We start from the raw sequence: 13,464 nt of genomic DNA on the forward strand, positions 1-13,464 counted from the left end.
CTGTGGCCATGCCAGGACTTAGGATCCAGTCTGGAAGGCAGCAGTCTGGTTCTGTTGCCAATACAGCAGCTCTGCTTAGGCAAACTGGTAACCTTTTCTGGTAGAGGTAAATAAAAGCTGTCATCCCCACAGCAGAGCTGGGAGAAAAGAGATGGGCCAGTTCTGTGCTTCTGCTCTTACTGAAAGTTAGTGTGGTAAAGGAGAGGAAGTTTGCCCCACCAAGCCTAGGTCTGCCACCTGGACAGCAGCCCAGAAGTGGAAGTGGCAGCACAATGAAGTTAAAGCAGAGGTTTTGGGAAGCTCTTGAGGTGTCCCATGAGCACAGGGGCAGTTACACCTGAGACAGCTGCTGCAGAAGCATCCAGCTTTCATGTCTGTGTCTACTGCATCCTCTTGGCAAGGCACTGCTTTATAACTTCCACATCATCCATGCATGGCATACTGCCTGGGCAGGGGGAGGAAAAGATCACTGTGGTGTGTCAGGAGAACCTGTGTCTCACTGGAGTGGGAGAGTGGCATGAGAGTGGCAGGAATAGGTCTCTGTGCTGGCAGATAAGGAGCAAGTGGAAGGGACTCTGCTAATACCAGCTGTTTCTCTTTGTTTAAGGAGCTTGGAAGGACCAAAGATGCCTCAGTGTTCTTTAAGATGATACTGGTTGGTAACAAACAGCTCTGCCCTTGTCTGTGAACTAAACCCCTCTTTGGGTTTTCTGCAAAGGGGCTTGTTAACTGGACCCCCTCCCACATATCCTCTTCTGCCACAGGCGGAAAACATCAAGGAACTCACTGGGGCAGGGCCCTTCACCGTCTTCGTCCCACAAACAGATTTCATAGGAAACACCACAACAGTAAGTGTCCTCCCAGCCCAAGTGCTGGCAGGGTTTGGCAAGCTCCAGCTGTGGAAATGTTCCCTTTGGGGCTGTTCTGCCCAGTGGATTGAAGCAAAGGCACTGCACTGCAGAGAGATGAAGGCAGCTCCCATTTTCCATCAGCATTGGAGCAGGAGTTTAGAGACTGACTCACTGCAGACACAGCATGGGCAGGGATGGACATGGCTACTGTTGTAAGGAGACCCTTACTGGAGACCTTGCCTTATGGTCCTCAGAGCAACTGGGCCTAAGTGGTGACTTTTTTTGCCCATGGCTATTAGGGGCTGGTAACAGCAAGGCACAATGATGAAGACCTCTTATTCCTTCTCTGTGCCATTCTACTTCCAGTGGTCCCTTCCTTCTAGTCCCAATGAGTGGGAGGAATGTTTGGGACCTCCTGAGAGACCTGAAGGAGGAAAGATCCTTTATTCATGACTTGGTGAACCAGGTTCCTGGCCAACAGCTTTTTTGTGCCGGTGGAATATCCTAATACCATTACTGATGAGTCCTGTTGTGCAGCTTCACAATCTTCCTCATGGCCAGTGCAGTCATTTGTCCTTCATCAAGGGACCTGAAAGTTGGTCCCTTTTTCAAGGTGGTTGACATTTCCCAGAGCTCTCAAATGGTTTTGTGCATACACTGCATTTTGGTGGGGCTGGCTTTCCTTCAGGGATGGGTCAGAAGGGGCTTGAGCAGTCCAGGTCTCCCTCATCAGGTCTGGGGCCCCCATTGCAAGGCAAAGTGTGACTTTTTTCTTGTTTCCTGTCTATAGTTTGAGGAGTGGAGGAGCAGAGGTCTCCTCCAGGACCTGCTTCGTTACCACATGGTGGGTTGCCAGAAATTGCTGTCCAGTGACCTGGAAGCCCAGAGGTCCCTTACATCTTTATCTGGCCACAAAATAAAGATCACAGTGAGAGAGGTAGTCCTCTGCCATGATTCCTTTCCCCCTCCCATTTGTCAGGATGTCACTTTTCCTGTCATTTGAAGGCCACTGTGGCGGATGGCTGCCGGGGCAGTGGCGTGGGTGGGAACACCTCACCACATCCCTTCTCTCTCAGAATAGCATCTATCTGAATGAGGAGGCCAAGGTGGTCCAGAGTGACATCATTGGTGTGAATGGGGTCATCCATTTCATCAACAAGCTCCTCATCCCAAGTGGCCTGGCAGACCGCAACATCTCTTCCAGCTCACAGGTAAGGCTGAAGCAGGGACTGTGCCCAGATAACTGCTGTGCTGAGGACAGGGCTGGGACCTTTCTCCCAGCAGCTCTGACAGGGCTGTCCCTTATAAAAACCTCAGCCTGAGGTCGTGTGGGCTGCTCTTCTTCCTCCCTGTTCCTAGCTGTGCTGGGGCTGTGTGAGGACAGGGATTTGGCATGTGAAGGTGGCAGTGTTTGTGGTACAGCCATATTGGGGACAGAAGGAGCTCTATCCATTGCTAGGGAACAGCACTGGATGTAGGCAGGGGGACCGTGTCCCATGCCAACCATCACCCTGCTTCTCCAGTGCAGAGCAGATTGCAGTGTGAGATCACCAGTGTCTCTCTGGTGCTCCTCAAACAGGACGAGGAGCTCCTACATTTTACGGTAAATAACACATTTTCTGTGCTGCACAACAACATCCCAGCTCCAGGAAGGAAGGGACAGCCTCTGCTCACTCTGTTGTGCCCTGTGACAGGACAAGGGGCAATGGATGTAAACTACAGCACGGGAGGTTCCACCTCAACATGAGGAGGAACTTCTTTACTGTAAGGGTGACAGAGCATTGGAACAGGCAGCCCAGAGAGGTTGTGGAGTCTCCTTCTCTGGAGACTTTCAAGACCCATCTGGGTGGATTTCTGTGCAACCTGTGCTAGACTATATGGTCCTGCTCTGGCAGGTGGGTTGGACATGAAGATCTCCAGAGGCTCCTTCCAACCCCTAACATCCTGCGATCCTGCCATAGCAACATCCACCCAGGATGAATCACAAAAGTGGTGGCTTCTGAATGCCAGCTCTGGGCAGGCCAAATCCATTGGCATGATGATGACAGAGATAAACTTTTTGTGTGTAGCTGTTGTGTCTGGTTTCTCCCCTGCATTGCTGCTCCAGGTCCTGGAGGAGACCTCTTGGTGACGACTGTTTGCTTTCTTCCCTCTGCAGCACAATATCACGGCAGTGGCAGAGGCCTTTGGGTACACCATTTACAGCAAGCTGCTGCAGGTGAGAGCCCAGGCTCCTGCTGCTCAGAGGGGAGCTGGGGTGTACATGTGCACCTCCAGCTTTGGCTTGTGTATCCCCTCTTGTCCTGGACAGGACGCAGAGCTGCTTCCCCTGGTCAGTGACCCCCGGCACAGACCCTTCACCATGCTGTGGCCCACGGACGCCGCATTCAGCGCCCTGCCGGAGAAGAGGCAGAAGTGGCTGTACCGCAGAGAGCATCGCCAGGTGCTGGCCTCCTACCTCAAAGCACACATGATCAGGGACACAAAGGTAAATGTGACAACAAACAGGCCTCATGTAGTGCCACCACCTGCCCATGCTTATGCCAGAGGGGCCTTGCCCAGTGTTTTGGGGCTGTAGAACATGCAGGGTGTTGGTTGTCTTGAGAGGGTCCAAAGCTGTTTGGGCATTTGAGACAATTACCACTTCATCAAAAACCTTTTGTGCAACGTGGCTGAGCTGAAACCTTCTATCATCAGCTTCTGGGGTAGGTCACATCACCCTCAGAGTGTCAACACAGGGCTCATAAACAGCCTTTTGTTTCTAGAGTTGATGAACAAAGGAAGAGACCAGCTGAGCAAAACCAGGTTCTGCTTAGGCACGCTGGGCTCTCCCTGTTGAGGAAATAGGACTAACCCATCACAGTTCCTCTGTTCCACCCACAGCAGCTTCACATGCTGCCACAGTGTGGCTGCTGACCCCTCACCAGGCAGCATTCTGTTAGCAGTATGAGCTGCCAGTTTTGCCTGTCCCCACCCTTCAGACTCTTAGTTTTTCCTCTCTTAGATTGTTGCAGGTAACGTGCCCCAGGTGGAATCCATACGGACTATGCATGGCTCCACTGTCTCATTTAGCTGCAGCAAAACCCACGTGGTAAGTGATGCTGGGCTGTTTGCCACTGAGCAAATGTCCCTGGGCATAGCCACAGGGCAACTGATGTGCCATGGTTGTCACTGGCAGGAAGTGAACACAGAGTTAGGGGGCCTGCACTCTGAGACTCCTGTTCCCCTGGCTACAGCTGAGCCTGTAGAGAGGCTGGAGACTCTGTGGAGGGAAGTGTGGAGGCCTGTGGTGCCTGCACATGCACTTCACAATGCCCAGGTTGTGAGGCCAACCACACAGTGCCATGACCATTGCAGAGCATGTGCTGCATGGATAGAGGCTATTTCTTAGGAGAGATGGCCTTGAAAATTATCCATGGAGAAGGGTGGTCAAGGACACAAGAGGTGATTGGGAGGTAATGACAGCCAAAAAAGCCTTTGGGTGATGCAGCTAGGATGTAGGATGTGCCCCAATCACACAGTTTCTTCTTGTGGTAGGGTGAACTTCTAGTGGGGAATGGTGATGCCACCATCATCCAGAGGCACATGGAATTCAATGGGGGCATTGCTTATGGAATTGATAGGCTGTTGGAGCCACCAGATCTGGGATCTCGATGTGATGAGTTCATCTTCGTTGAGCTGCAGGTGAGCACTTGCAATGAGGCCCGTGAGCATCTGTGCCACCTCTTGTACCCCATGCCTGGGAGGAGGGATATTGGGAAGGCTTGTTGCTCTTCCTTGGCAAAGCTCTGAGCAGATGAGAGGCAGAAGTTGTTGTGAGGTTTCTTTCTCCTCTCTACAGGGATCTTCAGAGAGCTGTGGACTTTGTGGCTTTGAGCCACCCTGCCCTGCTGGCTCCACTCAACAGGTAACACTCGAAGTTTGTCACCATGGAGGCTTGTTGCAGGGCTGATGACAGTACCCAAGTCCCACTTAGCAGAAAACTGAAGGCACATCTGCATGTGGCAAGTCCCTCAGTTGGTCACATTGAACATGCCTTGCCCTAAGTCACACAGTCCTACAGGGCAGGAGCTGGGCTAAGCAACATGGGGGCTGGCTCCAATGGTCTCTGCTGGGTCAATCTCTGTACGGGCAGCAGTGGCTGCAGAAGTCTCTGGAGCAGCACTGGGTGCTTTTCTGGGTGGTTTATAGTAAAAGAGCTCAGCCTGGCTGCTGGAGATGGACCAGGGATCAGATGGTGAGCAGCCTCGAGGGGCAATGGTTGCACTGCATTCTCACTGCCAGGGTTCTGGCACACCCTTGTGGTACATCAGTGGTTCCTCTGTCACCAGCCCCATCACATGATAGAAAGCTTCTGTTGCTTGCCATCAAACTGAATGAGTGGCACCAGAAAAGCCAAGGTGGGCCATCAGTGACCAATGTGGCAGACTCTGTGCTTCACCTGCTTCCTCACAGGGAGACACCAAGCGCTGCTACTATTACGGAAACCAGCTGCTGAGGAACACTTTCCTGTTTCACCGCAACTCCATGCTGCGGCCATCCTCCCTGTGGGACAGCCTCAGGAGACAGCTCCCTTCCAGGGGGCCTCTGAAGCGAGGCTGCAGGAGGAGCTGTGTTTCCACCCAGTGGGCCCCTCAGTGCTGTGCCAACCACTACGGCCGTGACTGCCGGGGTAAGGAGCTGTGCCACCTTCTCCCACCCCGGCCCTTTCTCTTGTGGTAAGGAGACAATTCTGGTGCTCTCCACCAATGTGTTTCCTTGGAGAAGGATGGACAAAACCCCAGGCAGGATGCTCTAGTCTAAAAAGTGTGATGCTCTAGTCTAAAAAGTGTACAGGGGATGCATGTAGATGGTATCACAACAGGGGAACTCCCTTTCCTTGAAGAACACTTTGTCCCTGTGGAGAACCCCTTGTCCCTATGGAAAACCCTGGGCACAGGGGTGCTGGGGGTGGCTGTCAGACATAGCATAGCAGTCATCCCTAGATCTTGCCAGTGCCCAGCCATTCCCTGACATCTGCCCTCTGCCCTTTGTGCATGGGCAGCTTTCAGATTGTTGGATGAGCCTGCTGCCAGGTTAGCATGGGGAAGGCCAGCACAAATCTGGTACATTGTAACCAAGGATCTTCCCAGGCTGGAAGCTCCGCTGAATTTGTCCCTCTTTGCCCCTGTTCCTGAGGTTTATTTTAGTGGGATGTCCCCAGCACTCACTCCCCAGACTGCTGAGCAGACTCTGTGGCCCAAGCACCCTGTAAGCTCCCGTGTACAGTGTACAGGCTCTGACGGGACAGCGGGTGGCTCCCCTGCAGCACAGGGTCACTTTGTCACTGCAGCCTCACTCAGCTGCAGTGTCCCTTTTGCAGCGTGCCCAGGAGGACTGGAGGCACCGTGTGGTAACCGCGGTACCTGCGATGACAAAATCAGCGGCTCGGGGAGATGCAACTGCAGCCAGGCTTTCATCGGGACCAGCTGTGAGCTGTGTGCTCCAGGCAGATTCGGGCCAGACTGCCGAGGTGAGGGGGTAGCTGTGGGGTGGCAGTGATGGGCTTTGCATGGAGGTGGCTGTGGCATGTGGTGCTCCTTGTAGGGGGAGGAGGTGCTGGGCTGACCTCTGCAGCCTACAGCTCAGGAATCAGTGCTGCCACACATGCATTGGTCCCCATTATGCTTGGGTCAGACCTCTGGGGCTGGGGTCTTCCCTTCCTGAGCTCTTGGCTGGACAGCTGTTCATCCAGCTGTAGTTTGAGAAGGCTCAGTGGAACATGCCAAGAACTGTAGCCAGGGCAGCCGTACTGTTGAGGACCTTGCCTCCACGTGCCCTTCTCGTTGTCAAAGCACAGCAGAGAGCTCCAGTCTGGCAGAAAGTACTAAGATGTATTTTGAATTGGGGGACAAGTCTATAAGTTGTGATGAACCCTGTACAGAAAGAGCATCTCCTGGGACATTCTCAGGAGGAACCTGTGCCCCTGTGAAGGAAAGGCCAAGGGAGGACAAGGCAGTCCTCCATCCTCCCACCTCAAGCTGGGCCTCATGTGAGGTCTCCAGGAATCTTTTTGAAGGCTGTATGTTTGCAGGGACTCAGGAGTGAAAAACGCCTCTCTACAAATGCCCAGGGAAGCCAAATGATGGGGCTTTGTGGGTACAGAGAGGCTGTCTTGACTGTTTTCATCCATTCCTCACAGAGTGTAACTGCACTGAGAATGGTGTGTGCAATGCAGGACTGCATGGAGATGGCTTCTGCTTCTGTTCTGAGGGCTGGACTGGAGATCGCTGTGAAACCAGACTAGGTGAGGGATGAAAAACCTCACCACCCACTGCTGCCATGGACCACTGGTGCCATAGGAACACTATCCAGCAGCTGGATTTTTCAAGCAGCCAGCCAGGAATATCTCTGTGGTGGGGCAGGGGGCTGCTCATCCTGAGATCTGACCTTTGCTGTTGAGTTTCACAAGGGTTGAGGTGGTGAGGAGGAGGAGGGAAGCTCCACTTGATGCTAAATAAGTCCCTGAGCTCAGAGATGCTCTGAGAAGAATTTGAGGGAAGGCCTGACATGTATGTGATGGATCTGTGTTTGATCAAGGCATCTGCAGACAAGCACTGGGGGAAAGAGTGGGGAGTGTGGGGCAGGTGGCCTAGTGCAGAGGCTGGCAGTGGCAACCCTTAGATCATTCTGACCTGCATGCATTCTGGTTTCAGTCTTGACACCCACCTGCTCCCCACCGTGCCACCCCCAGGCTGCCTGCCGCTCTGGCAACCTCTGTGAATGCGACCTACACTATGAAGGAGATGGGAGAACCTGCTCAGGTAAGGGGAAGCCACAAGGGGCTGGGCTGGAGGGATGGTGTGCCAGGGGGAAAGCGGGCAACACAGCAAGACAACAGGTACCCATCTCCTGATGGCCACATGGGTGTGACAGCTGGCAGGACAGACAGAGCATCAGGACACCCAGCAAGATGCTTTATTTAACCTACTCCTTTTGTCCCTGCAGTGATCGACATGTGCAGCCAGGACAATGGGGGGTGTGCCAGGCACGCACAGTGCACACAGGCTGGCGTGAACGTCTCCTGTGCTTGTGCCCCTGGGTACACAGGCGACGGCCACGTCTGTGACCCCATGGACAGATGTGCGGACGGCAGGAACGGGGACTGCAGCCAGCACGCCACCTGCATCAGCACCGGGCCAGTGAGTATGTCCTGCAGAGCCCAGGAGTCCTGCATGCTTCAGCCTGCTGCAGGGCAGTGGTGTGACTTTGTGCCCTGTTACTGCAGTTCCCAGGCCTGCCCCTCCCCTCTGTTGCACTCATCCTGCAGGTCCTTATCGCCAGGCAGGGGCCATGCCCTCAGTCAGCTGCCTGGTGATGCTGTGCCGAGGCCATTTTTGCCCATTCATCTAAGCATCATAAACTGTGTAGTTGTGGCATTCTGGATCATTTTGGAGGCTCTGGAATGGTCCTTTGAGGATGATGCTGGCCATTTTTGCAGAGGAACCAAAGTTCCTCTCACTGCAGGCCAGAAGATGGGATTTGGGAGTGTGATGTTAGTGCAAGAATCATGAGCCATGTACCTCAGATCTCAGCTGTCTTTCAAGGAGTCTGTGTGACATCTTTTGGTTCGTGTGCAGTTGGACACGCGGGTAGGACAGAGGCCATGCAGTCTTTCATAGCTCTGTCGTAGTCCCAGCAGGCTGTAGAGGTGTTCTGAAGGCTCATCCCCATCTACACAGGAATACAAGGATGCCAAGCTGGCAGCTGCCTGTTGATGCTCACCCAAGTGCCATCCTTCCTTTGTGCTGCAGAACGAGCGGCGCTGTGAGTGCAAGCAGGGCTATGTGGGGGACGGGATCCAGTGCCTGGAAGAGGTTGTGCCTCCCACCGACCGGTGCCTGGAGGACAACGGGCAGTGCCACCGGGAGGCCATTTGCACCGACCTGCACTTTCATGGTAAGTGCCAGGGATGGTGTTCTATGGAGAGGTCATGCTCCCTCACCCTTCACTTTCTGGCTGGATGGCCAAGGGGATGGCTTGGTCTGGTTTTCACATTCCCCTTTTCCCCTACGTGTCATATGGGGAGGATGAGCCATCCTTGTCTGCTCCCATGCGATGTAGGAGATGGCCTCTCGTGGGATTACCCTGCCAGTAAGCACTTCTGACTCCCTTGTGAAAGGCCAGAAGCTGAGAGGAAGTTATGCTGTGCCCCACCTCGCCCTCACTTGAGCATCGTCCGCATCCCATCCACCCACGCAGCACAGAGCACGCCCCGTTGGTGGTGCTGTCCGTGCCCAGGCAGGGGACCCGTGCGGCAGCCCCAGGGAGGCCGCTCGCTCTCTGTACGCCACTGATGCTCCCTGCCCTTGGTGTTTTGCAGATAAGACGATGGGAGTCTTCCATCTGCAGTCACCCCGAAAGAAGTACGACTTCACCTACGAGCAGGCTCACGCCGCCTGTGCCGCGGAGGGCGCTTCCCTGGCCACCTTCCGGCAGCTCTCGGCAGCACAGCAGGTCAGGGGCCGGGTCCAGCGCCGCCTGGAGTGGGGTTGTGCAGTGTTCCTGCCTGCACCCAGTTCAGCTGTCACAAGCTCAAGACATGTGGGTGGGTGACCTCACCTCTAGTCCCCTCAGCCAGGCCCTGTTTTCTCTGCCTACATCCATGAAACCAGGAGGGCTGGTGGGTCTGGCTAGTCTCGCTGGGGTGAGACTTCTGGCAGTGCCCAGCCCTTGAAGTGTTGGGGAAACTTTGGATAAGGCTGCATGGATGGGAGTGTGCATCAGAGCAGAGAACCTAGGCCAGAGATGATATTTTTAATCTAATTATTCTTTTTCCTCTGCTAGATGGGATTCCACCTGTGCTTGGTGGGTTGGCTGGACAATGGCACAGCTGGATACCCTACAGCCTACCCCAACCCCAGCTGTGGGGCTAACCGAGTGGGCATCGTGGACTATGGCTCCAGAAGCAACCTGAGCGAGACCTGGGATGCCTTCTGCTACCGGGAGAAGGGTGAGTGGTGCGAGCACATTTCCTGGGATGGTCGTGTCTGGCACAAGAGGTGTGCTGGGGTAGCAGCTAGAGAACTGCTCTTGCAGTATGAGGCACCGGCAGGCAGGCACATTCCCCCCTGCCTCATGCCCGCATCAGGAGGATGCTGAGTGCAGGGTTCTATGCTTTGGCCACAACAACCCCAAGCAGCACTACAGGCTGGGGACAGAGTGGCTGAGAGCAGCCAGACAGAGAGGGACCCTGGGGGTGCTGGTCGATAGTAGACTGAACATGAGCCAGCAGTGTGCCCAGGCGGCCAGGAGAGCCAATGGCATCCTGGCCTGGATCAGGAATAGTGTGGCCAGCAGGAGCAGGGAGGTCATTGTACCCCTGTACACAGCACTGGTTAGGCCACACCTTGAGTACTGTGTCCAGTTCTGGGCCCCTCAGTTTAGGAAAGATGTTGAATTGCTGGAGCATGTCCAGAGAAGGGCAACGAAGCTGGTGAGGGGCCTGGAACATAAGCCCTATGAGGAGAGGCTGAGGGAGCTGGGACTGTTTAGCCTGGTGAAGAGGAGGCTCAAGGGTGACCTCAGTGCTGTCTTACAACTACCTGAAGGGAGGTTGTAGCCAGGAGGGGGTTGGTCTCTTCTCCCAGGCAACCAGCAGCAGAACAAGAGGACACAGTCTCGAGTTGTGCCAGGGGAGGTATAGGCTGGATATTAGAAGGAAGTTCTTCACAGAGAGAGTGATTGCCCATTGGAATGGACTGCCCAGGGGGGTGGTGGGGTCGCCATCACTGGAGACGTTCAAGAGAAGCCTGGATGAGGCACTTAGTGCCATGGTCTAGTTGATTGCTTAGGGCTGGGTGATAGGTTGGACTGGATGATCTTGGAGGTCTCTTCCAACTTAGTTGATTCTATGATTCTGTGATTCTATGAAACATGCTGAGTGGCATCCAGAAGACAAGGGTGAGGTGGTCAGTGTAGCCAGCGTTGGTGAGTCAAGGAAGTTCTTACTGTTCCTTTGCAGATGTGACTTGCAGCTGCCGTGATGGGTTCGTGGGAGATGGGTATTGGTGCAGTGGCAAACTCCCTGATGTGCTCGCAGACCACGCTCGCTTCTCTACCTTCTACTCCGTAAGCGATGCCCCTGGTTCCTCTGTAGGACAGCAGCTGGCAATAAGGTGGAGGGAGGGACCAGCCAGAACATGGAAAAACAGTGGTTTGGTCTGCATGCAGGGTAGAGAGTACAGACTCAGACCAGTTTCTTTCCTGGGACAGGGAAAGTAACAGCATTGAGCAGCCAGCAGCGTGCTGATGGGGAAGATCTCCCATCTTTTCCAGATGTTGCTTGATTTTGCCAATGACACAGAAGAAGGACTGGATTTTTTCACCTATTTATCTGATGACTCCGCTCCCAAAACTCTCTTTGTCCCTCTGAATTCTGGCTTCGCAGACAATGAAGTAAGCAAGCAGGGATGAGGGGCCACTCATGGTGGTGATGTAAAATGGTTTGGGGAATGAGGAGAAATTTAGGTCAGAGGAGATCATTGGAGGTCTCTAGTCCAACCCCACACGAAGAAGAGCCATTTTGGTCAGGTTGCTCAGAGCCTTCTCCAGTTGAGCTTTGACTGTTTCTAAGGATGGCAATCCCCCTTCTCTGTATAGTAGTTTTGTGCCACGCTGCCCACAGATTGAGCCAGGGAGAGTGTCTGGGCTTACATCGGGTGTGGGCTGCACACAGGAGCCAGCTGTGCAGTGAGAGCTGGATCATCTTCCATTCCTGTGCCCTGTTGCTTTTTCAGACACTGACAGGAGAAGAACTGAAGCTCCATGTGTCATCCAGCAATGTCGTCCTCTTCAGCTTCAATCTCACAACAGGCACCATCATCCCATCCCAGTCAGGATATGACCTCCATGTATCAGACCTCCCAGTGGGCAACAGTACAGAGCACTCAGTAGGTTCAATGGGTCTTAAAAAAAAAAAAACAACAAACCAAAACCCACAAGTTTTCACTATGTCTCTTCTGAGACAGGGAACAACGAGGAAGCTTTCTGGTGAGGTGACATCATCTCCACCCTGTGCTGTAGGATGCCAAGTGGATCAATGACACGATGATTGTGGAGTGGGACATTATGGCTTTCAACGGCATCATTCATGCAATTGCAGAGCCGCTGAGGATCCCACCACCGGTTGTTCACGTTGGTCAGGTGAGGGATGGAAGATGCTGAAACAGCTGGCATCAGGCCTGGGAATGGGGACGAGGCAACTACGTCAGCCCGAGGACATCCTCTCTGCTCTCCTGGCACGACTCACTTGGGCGGGGCTGCCCACGGTCACGCTGAGCAAACTGCAGCAGGCTGGCTGTGTGGAGATCCCATCGCCGCGCCAGGTGAGTGCCATAGCTAGGCTGCTGTCTTTCGGTGCAGGTGAACGGCGTGGCGCAGGGGTCGGTGGCCACAGGGACGTTGTCAGCGCTGAGTTTTGTGGTGGCGCTGGCCACCGGAGCTGGCGTCGCCTATTACTGTGTGAAGAGGCGGCGGCAGGAAGGGCAGTTCGGCTACTTTCAGGTGAGTGCTGTCTGGGAGAGAGGGCCAGGGGCAGGGCAGTGGGCTCTGTGGGGTGATTGCAGGGGGCAGAGCGGGGACCAGCTGCGGTGTGCCCCGAGGGTCCCAGCGGGGTGGGCAGCCACGCGTGGGAGGCCCCGGCAGTGCGGCAGGCGCGGAGAGGAATGGTGGAGCGAGGGTGCTGAGGGGGAAGGGGGACTCCGCCGGGCGGCAGGGGGCGGCAGAGGACCAGTCAACCCGCGTCTCCCTTCCAGGCGGACCTGCGCGAGGAGGAGGAGGAGGTGGGGCCGCAGGAGGAACGCGCGGAGCCGCGCGCCACCAAGCCCCGCGCGCAGCGGCCGCTTGTGGCCATCCCCAACCCCCTGTACGGCAGCCACGTCCCCGACTACGAGCCGCTGCACGTGAGCGCCGCCCCGCCCCGCGCCGCGCGCCCGCCGCCCCGTGCGGTCGGTGTGACGGCGCTCGCGCTGCCCCTGTCTCTCTCCCGCAGGACTCGCTGCTGGCGGACGCCTGCGCTGACACCGGCCGCTTCCCGCACTGAGAAGCCGCTCCCAGCGGCCCGCAGCCCACAGAGAAATAAAGAGCTCAGCGCCACCGCCTCTGCCCTCCTCCGCCGGGCTGCTGTCAGCGCCGCTCGGCTTCGATCCTCGCCGGCCCAGCTACGGCCTCCCGCCGACCACCCCGCCCGTACCTGCTGCCCGTCAACCCTGCACCCAACAGATGAGGCCTCAAGCCGGTTCTCAGCCATGGCCCAGCACCCGTCTTCTTGTCTTGGCTGGTCCCTCCCCAGGCATTGCCCTGTAGGAAGTGCCTAGCTTCGCCGAACCAAGGGCTCAGTTACACCAACCCCACGGGTACACGGCAAAACCCCCTCCACCAGCCCTTAGGCAACACCAACATAGCCTCACATGCCCCTTCACCCTGGTCAGGTACGAGTCACATGTATGAGTCACCACCCCAAACAACCCTTTTGGTCCATCCAGGCACCCTCTGTGCCTGCAGTATGGCCACAGAGGGTGCAAACTGCCCTTTGCTGAGCACCTCAGGCCTGGCCTCTCAGACACTCAGCCCA

The 13,464-nt window shown here is 55.4% G+C and overlaps 1 protein-coding gene across 1 annotated transcript in view; it reads left to right on the top strand.

Moving 5' to 3' along the window:
- The window catches only part of STAB1 (stabilin 1), a 66,298-nt gene extending 53,091 nt beyond the window's left edge, over positions 1–13,207 (top strand). Inside the window, exons 46-68 of the mRNA XM_054387215.1 lie at positions 608–655; positions 765–848; positions 1,642–1,788; positions 1,928–2,062; positions 3,010–3,069; positions 3,163–3,339; positions 3,856–3,942; positions 4,389–4,535; positions 4,693–4,758; positions 5,307–5,523; positions 6,214–6,363; positions 7,033–7,137; positions 7,547–7,654; positions 7,839–8,032; positions 8,645–8,789; positions 9,214–9,347; positions 9,678–9,843; positions 10,855–10,961; positions 11,169–11,288; positions 11,630–11,782; positions 11,916–12,035; positions 12,255–12,395; positions 12,647–13,207. Of these exons, the coding sequence (XP_054243190.1) occupies positions 608–655; positions 765–848; positions 1,642–1,788; positions 1,928–2,062; positions 3,010–3,069; positions 3,163–3,339; positions 3,856–3,942; positions 4,389–4,535; positions 4,693–4,758; positions 5,307–5,523; positions 6,214–6,363; positions 7,033–7,137; positions 7,547–7,654; positions 7,839–8,032; positions 8,645–8,789; positions 9,214–9,347; positions 9,678–9,843; positions 10,855–10,961; positions 11,169–11,288; positions 11,630–11,782; positions 11,916–12,035; positions 12,255–12,395; positions 12,647–13,207 (3,372 nt within the window). The remainder of the gene's footprint in view (positions 1–607; positions 656–764; positions 849–1,641; positions 1,789–1,927; positions 2,063–3,009; positions 3,070–3,162; positions 3,340–3,855; positions 3,943–4,388; positions 4,536–4,692; positions 4,759–5,306; positions 5,524–6,213; positions 6,364–7,032; positions 7,138–7,546; positions 7,655–7,838; positions 8,033–8,644; positions 8,790–9,213; positions 9,348–9,677; positions 9,844–10,854; positions 10,962–11,168; positions 11,289–11,629; positions 11,783–11,915; positions 12,036–12,254; positions 12,396–12,646) is intronic.
- Positions 13,208–13,464: the final 257 nt, after the last annotated feature.

Source organism: Indicator indicator, chromosome 15 (assembly GCF_027791375.1).
Source record: "Indicator indicator isolate 239-I01 chromosome 15, UM_Iind_1.1, whole genome shotgun sequence".
Classification (NCBI taxonomy): domain Eukaryota; kingdom Metazoa; phylum Chordata; class Aves; order Piciformes; family Indicatoridae; genus Indicator; species Indicator indicator.